General features: G+C 41.1%; 1 protein-coding gene across 1 annotated transcript; it reads left to right on the top strand.

Moving 5' to 3' along the window:
• Window positions 1-4,732: 4,732 nt before the first annotated feature.
• Window positions 4,733-21,563, top strand: TXNDC5 (thioredoxin domain containing 5; the record flags this gene model as incomplete). Its single annotated transcript, XM_073631028.1, is given in 9 exon segments — window positions 4,733-4,882; window positions 8,018-8,123; window positions 10,476-10,572; window positions 16,354-16,469; window positions 17,052-17,138; window positions 17,280-17,405; window positions 18,895-18,977; window positions 19,902-20,031; window positions 21,262-21,563. Coding segments are annotated over 9 exon segments (1,018 nt in total), but the record flags the coding sequence as incomplete, so codon positions are not given.
• Between the last annotated feature and the right edge of the window lie 402 nt (window positions 21,564-21,965).

The following is a 21,965-nucleotide window of genomic DNA, read 5'->3' as shown; positions in this document are numbered from 1 at the left end:
GGTCCACCTATCTATCTTTTTTTTTTTTTTTTTTTTTTTTTTTTTTTTTTTTTTTTTGTTCATTCACAAACTTTTCTTCTCATGATTATCTACTCACATGTTCTGTGTAATAAGTCCGCCTGAGTCTGATTTCGTTGTAAAGAATAACTTATAAAATTCACTGAAGGCGGTTTCCATCTTCATTGTGGGCATTTGCAGCCCACAAGCATGTATTTCCTGGATGCGGTGAATGCTGTGCTCCCAGCATTCACCGAGATGTTGTGATGACGCTGTTGCACAATGCATGCTGGGAAGCCTGAGACTAGCTCCCAGGGGACTGTGGGAGGTCTGGGAGAGGCTAGAAACACGCCTACTCCCATGGGAGGAAAACCAGGAAGTGCTAAGAAGATTAGAAAAAAAAAGGTAATTACGGCGATTTCAATTTTTTTACACAGCATGTCAGCATCTAGGCAAGGAAGAGAATGCATAGAGATAATGTTCAAAATTTGGGTGGAACCCCGCTTTAAGGCCTGTACATAATGAGCATATCGGAAGAAAAAAACGAATTTGGCGCAATCATCCGCTCTAGTCGTTACTGCTAAGCTTTTTGGGAGCTGATCGGAACAGTTTATGTGAAAATATCCAAAGGGGCAAGCGCTTTTTTTTTTTTTTTTTTCTCTCTTACAGCAACAGAATGAACGATTGTAATTCATATGGAATTTTCCAAAAAATAGTATGACCAAGAGCATGCATGCTCGGAAACGAAAGAATACAAAACAGTTGTATTCTGTCTTACGAGAATTTTCGTAACTTATTGGTATTTGAGACAAGCATGCAAAAAAAATAAATTGTCCGATATTCTAATAGTGTGTACTAGGCTTTAGGCTAGGTTCACATCTGTGTGGGTGCAGGACTGCATGTAAATCACATGCATACCCTGCGGTTTCCATGCGGCTGCAATTTTGGAAAATATGCAGGGACCTTTCCTTGCATTTTCTGTAGACACAGCAGCCCAATCAAATGAATAGGCTGCTGTCCCCGTGCAAACGTGCTTCTAAATGTTTTGCTTGATATATCATGCATTGCATCCTGGAAACATCAAAGGCACATTCTTCAAATCCGGGTTACCAGTAGTAGAAGATCTGCAAGTTGTGTTCTAGAGAAGGGGAGGGGGAGAGACTGCTTACCTTAGCCTCTTACCATGACCTCTTTACTGTGGCTGCCCTAGTTAATTATGAAATCAAATGCACTCTTACTGTGCTGTGGAGGAATGAAAATGTATGTTTTGCTTTGAAACTATTTGCTTTTTTTTTTTTGTTGTATAGTTCATATTTTTGCATGATTAGCTACAGAGCAGTACAACTGGTATGAATGGTGGTGTTTTCTTAGAGGAAGTAAACCCTGATGGGTTTTGCTTCCTTTTTTTTCCCCTGCAAAGTAAAAGCATAATGGGCTAGTGTGCATCATGCCCGTTCTTCAGTGCGCATGCGCCAATGACATCGGCACACGCGTATATGGTAAACATCTCCTAAACCGTGCAGGTTTAGGAGATATTTCCAGCACCTACAGGTAAGCCTTACAGGCTTACCTGTGGGGAAAAGTGGTGTAACTAGGTTTACAACCACATCAGCCACAGAAGGCTTTACCCCCCCCCCCCCCCTTAATGACCAGGCCATTTTTTGCGATACAGCACTGCATTAATTTAGCTGACAATTACGTGGTCGTAAGACGCTGTGCACAAATAACTTTCTCCTTTTTTCACACAAATAGAGCGTCCTTTTGGTTATATTTGATCACCTCTACGGTTTTTATTTTTTGAGCTATAAACAAAAATAAAGACCAACAATTTTGAAAAAACAATATTTTTTACTTTCTGCTATAAAACGCACCCAGTAAAAAATCTAATTTATGAATTAAGGCTAATATGTATTCTGCTACATGTTTTTGGTAAAAAAAAAAAACAAAAAAAAACAGTAAGCTTATATTGATTGGTTTGCGCAAAGGTTATAGTGTCTACAAACTTTGGGATATTTTTCTTTTTTTTTTCTTGACTAGTAATGGCGATCAGCGACTTGGGGGGACTGCGATATTGCGGCGGACAAATCGGACACCTAACTGCCATTTGTGACACTTTTTGGAGACTAGTGACACGAATAGTTATCAGTGCTAAAAAATATTCACAGCCACAGTACTAATGACACTGGCATGGATGGGGTTAACATCAGGGGCGATCAATGGGTTAAATGTGTTCCTAGGGAGTGCTTTGTAACTGTGTGGGGAGGTGTTTTAACTGTGGGAAGACAGAGATCAGTGTTCCTGCTTGGTAGAAGCACAGGATCTGTCTTCCCTACTAACAGAACAGCGATAGGCAGACCACTATTCTGCCACTGCCGGGAACGATCGGTAGGGTACGCTGGACTGCCTGATTGGCTCCCGCTGTGATTGGACACAGCGGGAGCGGGTTGCCGGTGGTGCACGCCACAGACCTGGAAGTGCAAAATCGCGTACCTGTATGTGATTTTGCACAGAGGAGCCATGTACATGTACGTGGGACGGTCATCAAGAGGTTAAAGTGGAACTTTACCCATAACTTGATAAGAAATAATGTTTTTTTTTTTTTTTTTTTTTTTTTTTTTAGCAAGGAACATACATTCCACATAATATTTAGGGTACCAAAATTAGTGTGTGCTGTAAATTGCCCCCAGCTTTGCTCCGGTTTCTTCTTGCTGGAGGCTGCCATTTTGCTGAAGCCCAGAGCCCCTGAACAGCAGTAAATGTGGAACTAAACCCATGTATTTAACGGTTTTGAAGAAAGTTGCATCCCTGAAATGTTGGGATTGCTAACTAACATTTGCTGGTTTCCTCAACCAAACTGTTAAATGGCTATTGTCATAACTGACCACATGTGCAGCACCATGGCAGTTGCCGATCAAACAGAAGTAGATTCCTTGGCTGTAAAGGATAGGAGGGTTTAATTCTGCTATAAGGCTGTCAGCAGACCAGCCTCAAATTCTACAGTGCCTAAAAATTGAGTGCAACTGAGCATGTGCAGAGCTGGGTGAGACAGAGTATTACTGGATTTAAGCAGTAATGACACTTATTTTTAACAATCAAAGAATTGTATTTTAAAGCGGAGTTCCCCCCCCCAAAAGTGGAACTTCCGCTTGTACTCTGCCCCCCCCCCCCCGGTGCCACATTTGGCACCTTGGGGGGGGGGGGGGGCGGCAGGTATCCTGTCTTTCACAGGTATCCTGTCCCCACTTCCGGGAGCCTCAGCCGCTGGTATTTGCATCATCGCTGGGGCTCCCTCCTCCTTCCCCGGGCCAGTAGGAGAGAGGTGCAGAGCCTCACGCATGTGAGGTGGGGTTCCCGGCGTGAGGCCGTAAAGCTACACTGCCGGGTTCCGTTACTCGCAATAGAGGCGGCATGCACCCAAAAGCTGATGGAAACATCAGCTGCGGTGCCGATATCGCTGGACTCTAGGACAGGTAAGTGTCTGATTTATTAAAGTCAGCAGCTGCAGTATGTGCAGCTGCTGGCTTTTAATTTTTGCAGCAGTGGGCGGATCTCTTCTTTAAGGAGCAAATGGTAATACAAATCAAACAAGCAAAATACACAGATTGGCAAGGTCATGTAGTAAATTGCAGATAATACCAAAGTTAACATGACATACAGGATCACAACTCAAAAGGGTGAAAGAGGTTTGTAAAATACAACAATTGGCAACAGGAGAGATCCGCTGTCGATTGGCGTACTTGACAAAGTGGCACCAGAGTTATGTAAAAGCGCAACAAAAAGAGGAAAAGCGAGAACTGCGCTTTGGAGAGGGCAAGAGAAAGGAGAGAGTGAGGAGGAGACCTAGGACTCCGATAAGTTAGTCTCATTTGGTCAACCAAGTGCAGGTGACAGGGGTACCTTGACATAGTTTACCACGGCTCCTTCGTTTGTTCGAAGAGTCCCCGTTTGTCATTAATACCTGCCACCTTCTCATGCACCATTATCCAGAATATTTTATGCTTCAAGTGGTGGACAGATACGAAGGGTGACTTCCATTCTATGGTGATCTTAGCCGCCAGCAGGATAAAATAAACCAATTGCTTCATAGGACGCGGCATATCGCTTGGAATTTCGATCAGTAGAGCAATAGAGGGTGGTTGTTCAAATTCAATGCCTGTTATTTTACGCATCGTAGAAAAAACTTGATTCCAATAGCTCCTAATTCGGGGGTATTCCCACCATATGTGGAGCATAGTACATCATAAGGAACACCCTCGAAAGCAATCTGCTGATAACGGGTACATCTTGGCTAGGCGAGAAGGGACCCGCTGTCTGTCGACGGACGCAGCAGGACTTGGGAGCGAGCATGCACTGATGCCCCCATGAAAAGCGGCTTTCTTTGGGGGCACCTGCCAAAGAGTAGGGGCTTGGAGCATCTGGGGGGGACCCCAGAAGCACAGAGCAGGTAAGTATGACATGTTTGTTCTTTTTAATAATAATAAAAAAAAAAAAGTTTAGAACCACTTTAAAGCATAAGTTTAGCTAAAATCATAATGAGCACAAGTGACATTGTATCATCTTCTGTGTGGTTCTTGCTTGGTTTCCCAAGCTGGGATCCCTCTTTAGTTAAGAAATGGGTTATTAAATATTTAAATCTCAAATCAGAGCATTGTGTGGTACTCAAGTGACCTAATGAAGCATATATATTTATATATAATTTTTTTTTTTTTTTTTTTTTTTTTTTTTTTTTTTTAAGGTGTGGACACTGTCAACGTCTTCAGCCAACATGGAATGATTTGGGCGATAAATACAATAATATGGAAAAGCCTGCAGTTTATGTTGCTAAGGTGGATTGTACAGTGGACAACACATTGTGCTCTGATAATGGTGTCCGTGGATATCCCACGTAAGTCTTTATATACTAAATGCTATCTGCCTAGCTTTGTGTTCTGTTCTATTGGCCATGGCCTGTGCAATTTTTTTTTTTTTTTTTTTTTTTTTTTAGGATCTCTTTAAATTGTTTCACGTAAACCTGCCATGATACAAACATGGCAAGCACAATTGATGTCCTTCTGAAAATCCTAGTTGCATAGTTTGTCCTATAGAACCTTTTTAGATTGCTGGCAACAAGTATGTGGATCAGGCAAATCGGAACTTACATTTTTCAAGGTGACTCAAAATATTAAAGTGGAACTAAACTTGGCTAGTTTAAATAAAAAAAAAAAAAAAAAAAAAAAAAAAAAATGCTAGCAGGCAGTCTCTTAATGCAGGAGACATGCTAAAATCTTCTGCAATAACACTTGCCTGCTCGACGTCTTCTATTGGATGTACACTAAGCAGAGCCTTTCCAGCTCTGCCAAAATGACTGACTCCCACGTGCATGCGCGGGCTGACATTTTTCCCCCACCAGTCAATCAAGAGGCTGAAAACTCAGCACCCACTAGTAGCCAAAGAGAAGGCAGTGGCTGATGAGATGTAACTGCGGCATTTCTGGAAGATTGAGGTAAGTGGATTTGAAGGTTTAGTTTTGCTTTAACTACTTGCCTCCTGCCCACAGTATTTTTACTGCTGGCAAGCGGCACAGGCAGGCCAGACAACATACCTGTATGTCGCCGGCTTGCTTCCAGGTTTGGGACATGCATGCACAGGCCCCCTGCCAACCCGTACTATGATTGGACACAGCACAAGTTTGACAGCTTATTTCAGCCAATGATTTTGGCTGAAGGCAGCTGATTGGCTGTGGCTAGAGTTGTTTACAAAAACATAGCACTCTGTTTACTTTAAACAGCCATATGGCTGTTTAAAAAAACAGCCAGATGGTAAAGGAAAAGCGGCATGCATTACATATTAGGCACACAGTAAAGCGCCCAAGATTGCCCCTAGATGTCAACCCCTTCCCAGCCATTATTAGTGTCAGTGTACAGTATTATCACTAATCACTGTTTTAAAGCACAAAAAATAAACCCAGTGGTATTTGTGTGGAGGAAAAAAAGAATCTAAAATACAAAGTACTCCTGCGCTCACCTATCAAATAAAATGTAGCACTCACAAGCACCAAAAAATTTACAAGATAAATTATACCATCACATGTGCCGCTCACAACATTATGAAATTCCTTTTACAATATGTGACAATACATTTTAAATCACCTGTGAACAAACCTATTTAAGAAAAATGACTGTTCATAAATATGTATGCAAACGGACCACCAACAGGTGAATATATAAAAGTTCCTCCACCTTGAAATCATGGCTGATCACTGTGTCATATTAATTTGCAGATCATCATAGTCCTAAAGTGGCTTTAAAACTTCTAGAAGTTCAATGGGATCTGTATCCTCCAAAACGGTGCTGGGAAAGGGACCACCACACACATTTAGCCGCTTATCTCAGACATAGACCTTCAATTCTAGAGGTCCAAGTACGCTTGTTCCCTTTATTAAGCTGGGATCAGCTTACTGCAGCCGTCTCACCAAGTGGATTTCTCCCCCTTCATTCAAATTCACCATCGGAAATGGCTCAAAGTATATTAAAAAGGGACCCAATTGTGTTCTGTTTTAAATTATAGGTCACGTTCTTAAAACCATTAGGGTGGAGTTCTGCCTAGAGAATTTATTTTTTTTTTTTTTTTTCAAGTCAACAGCTACAAATACTGCAGCTACTGACTTTTAGAATAAGGACATTTACCTGTCCAGGGTGCCCATGATGTTCTCACCCAAAGCCGACCCGTTCCTTGGCTCCGAGTGGAGATGCTGGCATCTTAAGTAAGGGAATCCAGGAGTGAAGCCTTGCGGCTTCACAGCCTGGTTCCCTACTGTGCATACGCGAGTAGCGCTGCACGTTCTGACTGGTTCCTGCTGTCTTTTGGGACCTGTGTATCTCCCAGAAGACAGCGGGGGGGACAGAGGAGTGGCCGGACATGGCATAGATCTTTTGCCGGAAGTGGGAGCAAATGCCTGTATTAGATGGGTATCTGCTCCCCCCCCCCCGAAAGATGCCAAATGTGACACTGGAGGGGGGGAGGAATCCGGACAACAGAAGTTCCATTTCTGGGTGGAACTCCGCTTTAAAGTCTTGTGTGTTAAAAAAGTTATGCTTGCCACGTCTGTGCAGTTGGTTTTGCACAGCGCAGCCTAGATCCTCCTCATCTTGGGTCCCTCTTTGTTGCTCTTAGCCCCTCCCTCCTGTCGAGTGCCCCCACAGCAAGCAGCTTTGCTATGGGGCAGTCGAGCTGCAGCTTCGTGTGTCCATTCAGACGTGGAGCTGCCGTTCGGCCCCGCCCCCTCCTCTGGCTGTCTGACAGCCGTGGGAGCCAATGGCGCTGCTGCTGTGTCTCAGCCAATCAGGAGAGTACCGGATGGCCAAGGGAATCGTGGCCATCAATGGATAGAGATGGAGCTCGGGTAAGTATTAGGGGGGGGCTGGGGAGGCTGCTACACAGGTTTTTTTATCTTGATGCATTAAGATAAAAAAACTTTTGCCTTTACAATTACTTTAAAAACGCTACTCGGTACATAAGCGTGCATGAGATGAAAAAACGCACACACAAGTACCAGCCACAATTCAAGCCTGAATTCTCATTTATACCTTCAACACAAGTAATCGGATGTGAGTACATATATGTAACATACATAGTGATGCAATGACTATTTGCAGATATGCAACCCATAGTACTGTACTGCTTTTTTGAATTGCTTGCTGCTAGTTTAGGTTTTGTACATATTGTTGGCTCTCTAAACTGACTAAGCATCGTAACACCTGCTTGTTAACCTAGATGCCGTCCACTAAAATATTTGTATTTTAAATGTGAATCAAAGGTATAATTTATGAAAATATGCTGTTAGTATAGCTCTGACCTGAAGAAATTTGATTGTTTTGTTTAAGAGACGCCACAAATGCATGTTATATTAAAATATGAACAATTGATCGATTTTTCATAGTTCAGGTCTGTGTAATATTTCCTGTTTCCCGTTCACTGCCAATTACAAGTATAATCTTATGTCTAGCAACAAATAATGTTTCCTCTCATTGTTATCTTTCAGTCTGAAGCTGTTTAAACCAGGCCAAGAAGCTGTGAAGTATCAGGGAGCAAGAGACTTCCAGACACTGGAAAACTGGATGCTTCAGACTCTAAATGAGCAACCAGAAGTGAGTGTCCCGGAAGCTCTGTCTTCCTGAGTTTTGGTTTTCTCTGAAGTTAATGCTCAGATGGACAAAGCTAAATGAAACTTGCTTAGTAATGTCGGTGAGGTTTTTAGCTGCTTTTTTGCTTTTTATATCAGCATGCTGGAGTCCAAATGCAAGACCTATAGCAGCTCCAGTTTTTCATCATGATTTTATAGAATAAGACCTTTTAGCAAAGCTCTGGGAGGTGGGCAATAAGTCAACATACCCTGATATCCTTAGCTTTAAATCTCATTTACTGCAAGTGATGCAGACTGTCAGGGTTGTGTGGTTTTGGTTTTTTTTTTTTTTTTTTTTTGTGCTGTTTCTAAATTTATGCTTTACTTGAGTTCATAAACTTTCTAGCTTGTGTGTTTTTATTGCTCAAAAATATATTTTTGATTCTGCCATTTTAACAGGGTTCCTTTTTCTGAGTGGCAATACTATTGCAGCCAACCCTTTCTGCTATGCTGCCCCCTTTTCAGTGAGCATGCTGTACCGTTCTTCTCAGGAAGCTGTTCAATTCTCTTTTCTCTTCTGAAAGGCGCTCAATGTGACTCTTCATCAGCTTGCGGTGTGGCTCTAGCAGGTTGACTGACAGCTGCTGCTTATCCCAGCTATTCTCCCCCCCACGTGATAATCTGTGCAGCATTGCAGGGCAGCTGCAGCAGATTGAAATGTACGTCTCTCCTGCTAACTGTCCAAATCTACCATTTTATCACTACTTTGAAATAAAAAGAAAAGATAGGTACTGGCGATCTATAATCGGTTATTGGCTCAATCTTGCATTTCTGCAGCTACCGTGCGTTTCTTTGTTTTATGCAAAGCGTTTCTCACTTGCAGAACTTTACTTGTTGCAGAGCACTGTAGGCAGTACCCAGCTGTGCTCAGAATGAGAACAGGCAGCTATATACATTCAGATGTTGAATCTGGTACATATAATCCAAATCAGAGCTCAACATTTTTATCTAAAGGGGGGGCGGAAAAGTAAATTCCTCTTGCAGCTTTTCAGACAGGATTGTAATATAAGAAATAATGTAATCTAATATTATGCATGACACTCCCTTGTCATAGGCAGGTAGCTTGATGCAAGCTACCTGCTGTCACTTTATGTCGGCCATTCACAAACAAATTTTTCCTTCCAAGATGTACATTTTAAGAATGTTTGTTCGATTTCTAATTTTTAGTGTAGTCAAATTGACCGTTTTGCACCACAGTGACAGGAAAATTAGAAGGAGCAGAATAGAAACTTATGGACTGGATGAATTTTCGGACAGTGTATGTTGTTTTTGTTCAAGTTACATTAATTTTAAAACTGAATGTAAAAAGCAAGTGAAATTTTCAAGCTATATTAATCCATTCAGCGAATGTACAAATAATTTTTGGACAAATATATATTCTTACAAATGTTCTCGCGCAAAAATCCATAGGTATGTGGCTAGCATAAGACATTTAGTAACAGCAGCATGTGTGTGTGTGTTTTTTTTTTTTTTTTTTTTTTTTATCACCTGTCATGGTGTTAAAAAAAATTAACAATGATCCCTTATAGTACAAAAACAGCAGATAATCTCTACTATAAGGGGTTAATTTATGCAGCGAAACGAAGATATAGATATATCTAGCTTTCACTGTTTTGCTGCAAAAATGAAACCCTTATAGTGTGTTTAGATATAGATTGCCCTCTTATATATCTATTGGATATATGGGTTTTTTACATCAGTCAGACATGAAGCTACATGAGGGTTGGAGGGGGATATAAATCTTTTATGTTAAAGTAGTACTAAAGGCTGAAACTTTCATTGATATCATTTTAAATATAATGCACAATACTGGTAAACATTTACTTTAAATGTAATTGTAATGCCTTATATTGCCTCCAGCTCCTCTGGGTTCAGATGCTGATGGACAGTGTCCATTGGGGGCACTCGGCAGGTAGCAGGAGCCAGAACCACCAGCAAGGGTCCCATAAAGAGTCGGGGCTGCTCTGTGCAAAACCATTGCACAGAGCAGGTAAGTATAACATGTTTGTTAAAAAAAAAAGCCTAGAATCACTTCAAAGTGCAAGACACTTTTTTCTGAAGCATGTCCACAGTGGCTGAGGCTATAATCGTGTGTGTGTGTGTGTGTGTGTGTGTGTGTGTGTGTGTGTGTGTGTAAATCGCATATACTTGACTATTGCCGATCTTTCCAGCATAAAGGTGATCATACAGTTAGAGTTCATTATGTTTGTGAACATCTCTCGAAGATCTGTTTGCCCTGTTTCTCATTTTTAGCTTTACTTTTATTAAAACAAATTTGTTTTAAACACATGTTCATATTAAGAATTTTGTTCTCCAGGAACCAAAAGTTGAGCAAGAAGCCCCTAAAGCACCAGAGGCCAAACAGGGTCTTTATGAGCTCTCCTCAGGAAATTTCAAGGATCACATTGCTGATGGTATGTAAAAAAAAAAAAAAAAAAAAAAAAAAAAAAAAAACCTGGTTCCTTTTTGTGCCAGTTTATATAAAAATCTGACCTGTCTTGTTACGCTTAAAATGTATTTCACCTGCATGTGCTTAACCTCTTCAGCCTCGGAAGGTTTACCCCCTTCATGACCAGGCCACCAGGGGATATGGCACTGCGTCACTTTAACTGACAATTGCAGGGCCGTGCGACACTGTACCCAAATGTATTTTCCCTCAAATAGAGCTTTATTTTGGTGGCATTTGATCACCACTGCGGTTTTTATTATTTGCGCTATAAACAAAGACCGACAATTTTGAAAAAAAAAAATATTTTGCCTTTTTAGCTATAACACATACCCAGTAAAAAAAAAGTAGAAACTGTGCTATAAAACATACATAATAAAAAAAAAAAAAAAAATAGAAAAACTATTCCTCAATTTAGGCCAATATGTATTCTGCTACATATTTTTGGCAAACAAAAATCCCAATAAGCGTATATTGATTGGTTTGCGCAAAAGTTAGTTTGTAGACACTATGGGATATATTTATGGAATTTTTATTTTATTTTTTACTAGTAATGGCAGCTTTTTTTTTTTTTTTTTTTTTTTTGCAAGACTGCAACATTTCGGTGGACAAATTTAAACACGAAGTGACACTTTTTGGGGACCAGTAACATTATAACAGTGATCAGTGCTAAAAAAAAATGCACTGGCAGGGAAGCTTAGCCTCAGGTGCGATCAGAGGGTTAAATGTGTTCCCTATAAATGTTTTCTTACGGTGGGGGTGTGGTTTGACTGGGGAAAAACAGAGATCCGTGTTTTTGGTTGGCAGATACACAAGATCTCCATCTTCCCCCTCACGGAACGCCGTTCTGCTTCTGGAGAACAATCGACAGGTCCTGGCAGACATCGGGTCCACCGGACCCGCTGATTGGCTCCCGCTGTGTCCAATCACAGCAGGTCACCGGCGACGCGTACCCCAGACCCAGTGCACAAAATCACATACAGGTACGTGATTCCATGCAGGAGGGCCGCTCTGCCACAGTATATCTGCGTGGGGCGGTCCTTAACCGCTTCAGCCCCAGATGATTTTACCCCCTTCCTGACCAGAGCACTCTTTGCGATTCGGCACTGTGTTGCTTTAACTGACAATTGCGCGGTCGTGCGACATTGCACCGAAACAAAATTGACTTTTTTTTTTTTCACAAATATAGCTCTCTTTTGCTGGTATTTGATCACCTCTGCGGTTTTTATATTTTGCGCTATAAACAAAAAGCGACTATTTTTGAAAAAAATGCAATATTTTTAACTTTTTGCTATAATACCCCCCAAAAAGATATAACTTTTTTTTTTTTTTTTTAATATAGTTTAGCTAATATGTATTTTTCTACATATTTTTGGTAAAAAAAATCGCAATAAGCGTATATTGGTTTACGCAAAAGTTAAAATGCATTTTTTACTGTAAAAATGTCACTGGCAGGGAAGGGATTGACTCTAGGGGGCGATCAAGGGGTTAATGTGTTCTCTAGAGTGTGGACTGTGTAGGGGAAGAGATAGCTGTTCATACTCTCTATGAACAGACGATCTGTCACTTCTCTCAGAGAACCAGAAACTGTGTTTACACACAGATCCCGGTTCTCCTTGTGCCCCGAGCGTTCGCGGGAGCCCGACAGTGATCACTACAGCAGGGAACTCGCATCGGGTCCGTGGGCAAGCAGGGGGCGCGCGTGCCCCTAGCTTCCACAGGGCAAAGCGACTTTGCATTACGTCGTTTCACCGAGCCATTCTGCCACAGTACAACTACGGTGGCTGGTTGACAAGTGATTAAGGGGTTAAAGACATTTAAGGCTAGGTTTGCATATAGAACAAGTGTATAATTGCGCATGTTACTGATGGCACATAAACATGATGCTCTTTAGCAGACGCACGTTGGTGTCATTAATTCTTAATGGCACCCATGCACAAAATTGTATAGGGGCGTGCTTTTTTTTTTTTTTTTTTTTTTTTTTTTTTTTTTTTTTTGTTAAGGGTCTGGGACTTCTTCCCTGTGTTTCTTGCAGGTATAGCGACGTACACATGTGAACCTAGGCTAGTAAATGTCTAATCCCCAGGGTGCACATGGCACTCGCATGAACAATGAAAAGAGGTGGCGACACTACCAGCATAAAATTGAAGTTTATTTGAAATCCTTTAAAAACAAGGACCCAGCTTGCACACACATCTCCTGTGGCTTCAGCAAACACGTTTCACAAACCTGTGCTTAGTCATTGAGCAAGTAACTGTGTGTGTGTGTGTGTGTGTACGCTGTGTGCTCGTTTTTAAAAGGTTTCAAATAAACTACAATTTTATGCTGGTAGTGCCGCCACCTCTTTTCTTTGTTCATTCGCCTTCTGGTTGTGGACCAAGGCTGGCACCCTGCAATTGTTACAGCAGGGGAGATCTCATTTCACCTGGAGCGGTGCAACTATTTTGCTATATTTTGAACGTAGCACTCCACTCAGATCTGTCCAGCGGTTTAAAATTAAAACCACTTTCTGTCAGTGTTGGCTACCACTATACCCCATTATGAAGTGCAAAATTGTGCTCCTATAAGATTTAGCTAGCAGCCCTCTGTCTATTGTAAAGCCCCATGCCTCTGCTGCCTTCCTTTAAACTGAAAAGGAATTTTGCTACTGATCCCACATGTGAGCCCAATCCCAGGCTTAAGCTGGCTTTTCAAAGGAGAGTACCCGTGTAACTCCTCTTGTGTTAATGACAGCACTGGAAAGCGGTGCTGACTATTCACAAAAACACAAGCCCACAACAGCCGTCTACTATACAAGTCTTAAGGTTTTTGTACTCTCCAGCACTCGTTTTCACAGCAACACATTAAGGTGTCCGTTTTATGAAGCAGTGATCCCGAGGATCACCGCTGATCACAGTCCATAAACAGTTTATGAAACCGTGATAATTGGGGGAGAACATGTTTGAACTTGTTCTCCCGCCGATTATCTCTACACGCGGAGAATCCTCATTGAATGACACAGTAACGGCCAGTTTATGAAGCGGTGATCTCACCGCTTCACTGGCGATCTGTGTCAGAATACACACTCCCAGGTTCACCAGCTCAGAGGTGGTGAATCGGGGAGTGAAGAGGAAATCTCGGGGGATCTGAGGGGGAAGGAGGAAGATTTTTAACTTCCTTATGCCTCGTTCAGACCCCCCAACACTGTTAGCATGTCCCCTTGTCATATTTATGTGTATACATATATATACATATAGTGTGTGTATGTATATAATGTAGGGGGACTCATTATTTTATTAACATTAATCGTCCGTGTATTGAGCGGTGATAATTTATCACTGCTTAATAAACTGACATCTCTGTATTTCTGGTGCTGTAATCTCGTAAAGTCTCACGAGATTCCAGTATCAGGGGCCGTTCTCTACTGTTTGAAGCATTTGTAGATCTCTTCACTCCTCCAAAGGTGAAGCGATCTACAAAGCTTCATAAACTGGCACACAGAGGAGAAAAATCTTCACTGTGAATGCCGGAGAACGAAGCAGTGAATAGATTTCACTGCTTCATAAACGGACACCTCAGAGAGATACAGGTGTATGCCTCCTAAAAAGCAGATGGTAGGTGGGTTTGGGTGTGAAATCTTTAGCTTTTCCTTTCAGTATATAGTAGAGGAGGCACAGGGCTTCACAAAGAGATGGAGGTATGCTGATGTTCTTCCTGGCAGCATTCACAGGAGGCTGGGGCAGAGGCTGTGTGGGCTCTTGTGTGCTTTGTCTCCTGTGCCCCCTCTCCTCTGTGCATAGTGAGAGGCAGTGATAAAGCTGTCCTTTTTGTTCAGCGTGATCGGATAATAATGCAACAAGCTGTCAAACCACACTGGACAGATTTGAGTGCAATCTAGTACACTGTACACTGGGTCCCCTGGGGGATTTGACAATACTTAAATACTCCTGATGGTCTTTTTTTTTTTTTTTTTTTTTTTTTTTTTCTCTCAATGACGGAAAAGAGTTTCTTAGTCTCTTAAAGTGGAACTTCACCCTAAAAGGGAAGTTCCACTTTATGCCCTCCTACCCCCTCCTCTTCTGTGTTTGCCACTTTTTTGGGGCATACGCTTCCACTTCCGTCAGATCACCGCAACTTTTGCACATGCAGTAGGCAGCTGGCTGGGAAGCCACAAAGAATCAGCCAGCTGCCCACAGTGAACATGCCGGCACCAAGACCCAAAGACCGGCCCTGGACACATGGAGATGTTTGTCCTGTTTATAAAAAGACAGCCGCTACAGTATTTGTAGCTGCTGACTTTTTTTTTTTGACTAATTATGTGAGGGTCTTGTGAGCCAAAAAATGGATTGATGCCTCTATAAGGTGAAACAAATATAAATAAGCTGCAAACACTAACCACGTTTCATTTCGTGCATAAACCAAAAATATATAAATAATCGTGTCTGCGCTGAAAAAATATATTTATCTATATCCCAATAACTGGGAGGTGCATATGTAATCTAAAACTATACTACAAAATTTCAATATATTAAAACCAAAAAAGTGCTAGTAATATATAAAATTAATACAATCCTTATATAAAGGTATCCCATAAAGTGCAACATGCAAAAAAAAATATATGTATGTGGCTATTAATATAGGATCAAAGTGCAAAATCATGTGTCCACATTTGAAAAGGTTCAATTCATTGAAAACAAAACGTAAAGTGCAGAAAAGTAGTGTCCACAAAAAACGGTGTTCCTCATGCTCCTCCTTAATGGTGTTCACAATCCAGCATGCTTCAGTGCTCTCCTGTGACACCCCCCCCCCCCCCGCACTTGTGCTTGCGCTCACCTCTAAGCGTGTGACACGGTAATTAAACAGTGTCTAAACACGCATTGGAGCCACCCCTTGGGCTCATACAGGATATGCTGGTATAAACTCCACCTCTCTCAGATGTCATCAAATAGTTTCACATATAAGGAAGAAAAAGCTCCATAGTGTGATACAGTAGGGATTTATTGAAATATATAAAAAAAAATTCCCTCCAGAAGGGTACTCACAATATGCAGGTGCGTGAGTGCACCAATCTTTCCAGAGTGTTTTTGTAAAACAAGCGTTTGTATGGCGTGCGGTGTGTCGTTGCTGACAGCTCCGTCCTACCCCTCCCCGACGTGTATTCGGCACAGGGATCATGTGCCTTCCTCTGGAAGGGACACTTAGTTTACTAAATACAGCTGACCTCTCAAACAGGAAGCTTGGTGCATGGACTTCCTGTGAAAACTCTGGTCACCCAGAAAAATCAATTAATATTCTGCTTTTAAGACTACTGGGGTCTATAGGGTGAGGATCCTAACCTCTGTGAAGCTGGTGACCTAAGTAAAGGCTTCTGTTTGGAAGCTCACTCCGAACCCTGTAAGTCCAGAAGTGAACTGGTAAATCGTTCACCAGAGGTTAGGTTTCCAAATACTAGGTTTTGGGAACACTCAGTTTTGAGTGTACTGGATGGATTATTTGCAAGCTCTAACGTGTATAATATTGCACATCTCTAGTTGCCAGTGTATTTACTTAAGAAAAAAAAATTCTTATATCTGTATTAAGGATGGACTTCCCAAATGCAAGTGTATTCAACAATTTTGTATTCTATTTTTGGGGTTAGCATGTTCCATTGTTAATAGGAAGTATTTAATTTGTCTGTTGCCATATTGTATATTTCACTATTCATCCCATCAGTTTTATGGTTGGATATATCTTTAATCTTCTTTTTTTTTTTTTTTTTTAATTTTGGCAGGAAACCACTTCATCAAATTTTTTGCCCCTTGGTGTGGCCATTGCAAATCCTTGGCACCAGTATGGGAGCAGCTGGCTTCCTCTTATCAGGAATCTTCTACAGTCAAAATTGCAAAGGTTTGTAAAGGGGTAGTATGGCTCATTTTTCACTTTCTGGGTGTTTTAGGCCTTTTATAACCGACTGAATTGTAAAAACTGGCACCAATGAGCAGCTACTTTACTGAGAACGTGTGGGGGTTTTTTTTTTTTTTTTTTTTTTTTATTGAAACAGTGGGGTGCCTTTTGATTTGTCCCCTAATCTGAAGGCAAATGAATGTCTTATCAGCAAAACGAATAATTCTGTATTAATCTATTAGGAAATATGTAAAAGCAGAAAAAAATTTGGTTGGATTCCAGTTTGTATGACTGGCTTTAAGCTTTGAACACTTGTCATTTAGGAAGGCCAAAATGGCAGTACTGTCCACTGGTCAGTGTTCTGGGTAAGCAAAGGCCATGAGAAATTTTAAAAACCCAGGAAAGCCTCCCGAATCTCCCCCCCCCTTTTTTTTTTTTTTTTTTTTTTTTTTTTTCTTTTTTTTTTTTCTTCTTCAATTTAATTGGTCGATTTGCAAAAAAAACTGGTGGTTAACACATGTCAAGGGGGGAATACACTGGCACTGTTCATTATATACATTTTTTCTTTTCTCCCTCTTTTGAAAGGTTGATTGTACTCAGCATAATGACCTCTGCTCTGATAATGAAGTGCGTGGCTATCCCACACTGCTTTGGTTTAGAAATGGTGAAAAAGTAAGTTTTGTTTTTTTTTTTTTTGTTTTTTTTTTGTTTTTTTCTCTGTGAAATGTACACAATTTATTTTAAACAGATTATATAATGCAAGGTTTCTTCTGCCTTTTTTTTTTTTTTTTTTTTTTTTTTTTTTTTTTTTAGGTGGATCAGTACAAGGGGAAACGGGATTTGGATTCCTTAAAAGAGTATGTGGAAAGCCAGTTGAAACCCACAGAAGATAAGGAAGCAGATGTCCCAGCACAAGAAGATGAACCAATAGCAGAAGAAGTGGGTATCTGATTATATATGTTCAGTTTAAGGTGATGGAGCAGACACTGGGGTTGATCTTCTAAGCCTGGAGTGCAAAATCTCGGTCCGATGCTGCGTCTGCCCCCTGCCGCCTCTGCACTGGGAACCGAGCAATCGAACATCGCTGATTACTCGGTTCTCGCAGCTCCCCAAGCAGAGAGCTGCTGACTGTCAATCGGCTCACTGGAGCACTGAGCTGGGGTGGGGAGCAGCAGTCTCGGGCTCGCTGAGACGGGCATCAGTCCAGGCACCTGGTGGATCCAGACTTTGTTGCGATGCCTGAACTGATTCCTGTTACGTCAGCAGAGAAAGCTGGTCACAGGATTGCAAAACGAATTGCACCCATAGGAGAAGCCCAGCCAAACTAGCTCAGGTTGGACTTCTCCTTGAAGTCCTTTAATATATATATATATATATATATATATATAACAAACCTGCCTTACCTGCTCTGGGGTGGTTTTGAACAGGGCAGCCCAGATCCTCCTCTTCTTGGGTCCCTCGCCGGCACTCCTGACCCCTCCTGCTGAGTTCCCCCACAGCAAGCAGCTTGCTATGGGGCACCCGAGCCTCTGTTTCCATTCAGACAGAGCCACAGCTTGGCCCCACCCCTCTTTCTTTCCTTATTGGCTCACTGAGTTTGAAAGCAGTGGAAGCCAATGGCCCCTGCTGCTGTCTCAGCCAATCAGGAGGAAGTGTCCTGGACAGTTGTGTGTATCTCGTGCAACATCGCGATGGGGCTCAGATAAGTATTAGGGGGGCTGCTGCACACAGGGTGTTTTTTTTTTTTTTTTTTTTTTTTTTTTTTTAATCTTCATGCATAATAGAATGCAAGAAGATTAAAAAAAAAAAAAAACTGCCTTTAGATGCACTTTAAAGGATGAGTGTAGCAAAGTACCTGTTCTCAAAGCGGGGCCTCGCGTTCCTTCTGGGTTTAGACTGTCGTGAGACAGGTTAGTTTTAGCCTACCAGCTTGGGCCAGGTTTGGATCGCCCCTGGGAGCTGCATATACCTTGGACGCTCATAAAACGTACATCTGCCCTGCCCTTGTGTGCAAGTGCTACAGTTATATATTTTAGTGAAAAAAATGTACACATGGGTGAACCAATAACATATATAATTGGTTATTTGCAGCTCACATATCTGCCTAGGTTACGATCTAACAAACACCTTGTTTAGGTACTATAACTTTTCATACCACACTTCAAATTTGTACAAACTTTCAGTAGAAATACCATGGTGATTAGCCTGAGTAAATATACAAAGGGTTCTGTTTACAGGGAATGTTTGTATACTGGCTGAAGCATTTGGGAAGATGATTTGTATTGCCACACTTCATGCAAAAGTGTATTAAATAAAGCTCATGTGTCTGTGTTCACTAGAGTATAGCTGCTTGCAACCTAGCATGCCTCATTAAGATGTGAAGACGTCTATGTGCTGTAGCTAAAGACTGCTGGTTTTATCTTTTCAGTCCAAGGTACTGGATCTAACGGAAAATAACTTTGATCAAACTGTTGCCAAAGGTATCACCTTTATAAAGTTCTACGCACCGTGGTAACTATTTATTTTTTATTTTATTGTGCATCTGTTATACATGAGAAACAGATTTAGAATGTAGAGCTAAAATAGGTTGCATATATAGTCTAATATTTAAAATTATGGTCCGTTATATTAGTCTGTCAGCATGGACTGCTTGAACACACTTTTTTTGTTTTTTATTTCTACTAATTCTACTTTTGCAGTGTCATTTTAAATTGGTAAAGTTCTTAGAATTGCAATAAAAGGTGTATATTAATCTACATAAAAGCTGCATTATCTTCCTGACATTTATTGTAACTGAAGAGGTGGCTTGGAAAAACATTTTCACCATTACAGAGAATCTATTGTGAATGTTGCTTATGAAGTAGCTAGTAGATGACCATGGACTAAATCAGTGGTCATCAACCCTATCCTCAGGGCCCACTAACAGGCCAGGTTTGCAAGATAACTTAAATACATCACAGGTGATATTTTCTGCTCAGTGATTGCAGTATCTCCCCAAATACATAAAACCCGGCCTAAATGAGAACCTTCACGGATATAAAGATCTATCATAATTTTAGTTATGTCCCATGTTGCCAAGTGCTTGCTAACCATAGTTATGAGGTCTGACCTGCCTCGCCTTCCTTTCCATCCTGCCATAGCTGAGCGAACAAGAACTTTGAAGGCGACAGCTGATTCAAAACTGCAGCTTGTCAGCTGTGAACTCTTTCCACAGACCAACAGTAGCAAGAGGAATGAAGAGGGAGGGGGGATGTTATATCAAAGTCCATTTTTAAAGCACCGCATGGTGCTTGGTAAAACGCACCTTGTTATAAATAGGGCCTAAGTGACATTCCCCTCACCCACCTGCTATAATTCCTTTGTTTTAATCACTTTATACAAAATACATTATCTCAAAACTTTGTGTATATTAATAATTTTTTTCTTTACTTTAAGGTGTGGACACTGTAAACATCTAGCCCCTATATGGGAGGCTCTTTCCAAAAAAGAATTTCCTGGTTTTAGTGATGTGAAAATAGCTAAAGTGGACTGCACTGCTGAGCGATCCCTCTGTAATAAGTTCTCAGTAAGTCATATATGCATGTAGATATAATTCTTGACTTCTGGTAATCTTAAAACTTTTTATGTAGTATTGTAGGATCAGTAGGTAGAGGTTACTTTACCAATTTGCTAGTGACTTTATCAGACAAAATGTATGCTTGACTATTTTGGTGCTTCTTGTTTTGTATATTCGTAAATAAAAGCAGCAGTTTTCATTCAGATCTTGTCAAGCCTGGGAGTGCAAATTGCAATGCATTGTGTGTTCTGATACATTTCTGTCGGAACCAGCATTCATTTTTTGATCTACAGTAGCTCTTTTGGATCGGACTTCATGGGCCAGCCATCACTCCATATGTGCATTAGTGAACTTTGGCTGTCCATGACTGTGTTGCCAGTTCACCGTTTTTTTTCTTTCTTTTGGACCACTAAAGACCGGGAACATCCCATACAAGCTGCAGTTTGAAGTTGCTCTGATCCGGTCGTCCAGCCATTACAATTTGGCCTCTGGTCGCTCAAATACTTTTTTTTTTTTTTTTTTTTTCTTGTGTGTTTTCAACACCGAGTTCAGTGACATGTTTACTGCCCAATATAGGCCACCCACTTTCAGGGAGATAGATAGATAGATAGATATTCATATTCTCAAATGTTGCCGTAATTGCTGGCAACCACTAGTCAAAATCATCTTGTACTAGTCTTTGTGTATTGTAATTGGTTTCAAGTTGCTGCAAAGTCCATTTGTGTGGTGCACATGTATTCCACATAATGACCTTATTTTTCATCATAGCTGCTCTTGATTTGGATATCTTCAAGCCCTGTTCATTTAGGCGATTTGGAATCATAGGCACAATTGGTGATTTCAAATCGCAGTGAAACATGTTAGGGGGCCATTCAGGATGGCACCCCAAACACAATGCGATGCGTCATGCAACAAAACACAGAATCGCGGCAAAGTGTTTCTGTAAAATCGTGCCTGGCTCGGGACCGAAGTTTGGTCCCTAAACTTTTGGTGTGGCAAACGTGCATAGGGCAGCCCATTCGGCAACACACATTTCCCTGTGCAAATCATGCTTTTTAAAATCGCTAGCAGGAACCCACTTTCTAGCTAAGCAATATAAGAACGGGGTTTGATATGTAGCATTATTTCTTCCATCCATGTTAATTTTTGTATTGTGATTAAACAGTGTTCACACTATCAATAGAATTTTTTTAGTTTTGAGAAGCACTTGGTTTATAATTTTCTGTCTTCTTTTGCCAGGTTCGGGGGTATCCAACATTGTTGCTCTTCCGTGCTGGTGAAAAAGTGAGCGAGCACGAAGGAGCTAGAGACCTGGAAACACTACAGAACTTTGTATTGCGGAATTCCAGGGATGAACTGTAAACCTGAACCCTATGGGTTTGCACTGTGTATGGGCCAAACAGTTACTGAGTCATTTTTACATGCAGTACTGCACAGCATACTTAATGGTTTGTCTTCTTGGTGTTCTGTAAGATGCACACAACCCTGAAAAAAAAACAGGATCTACAATTTCTTTCAGAATGACCGAAAAAAAAAAACAACCTCTTTTGAAGACATCTCAGGATGTATGTTATGCCACTATTTTGGACAGTATATTTAGCAATCTGTCTTGAGCAGTTCTTGTGCACAACTTTGTCATCAAAATGTTTATGGAAGATCTCGGCTGTGAAGTGCCTTACTTGCTGGGTGGGTGAAAGATGAAGGGTTAATCTAAATCTTTTTCTTCAATTCTGTGTCATAAATGGATCATTTTCAATATAACTTTGTCTTGTCACAAAATGTTACCCTTTTTTACTTGCTGTTGGGGGACGAAGGGGGGGGGGGGGGGTGGGATTTTTTTTGATCATGTGTTTCAGTGCAATGTTGAGACTTGCCTTTTTCTAGGTTTTGGCACAACTACACCAATAAACATAAAAAAAATTACTATATGTGGCTTTGTGTTT

Source organism: Aquarana catesbeiana, linkage group LG05, assembly GCF_042186555.1.
Source record: "Aquarana catesbeiana isolate 2022-GZ linkage group LG05, ASM4218655v1, whole genome shotgun sequence".
Lineage (NCBI taxonomy): Eukaryota > Metazoa > Chordata > Amphibia > Anura > Ranidae > Aquarana > Aquarana catesbeiana.
The sequence above is the reverse complement of the archived record's forward strand: the minus strand, read 5'-3'. Positions and strand labels throughout refer to the sequence as shown.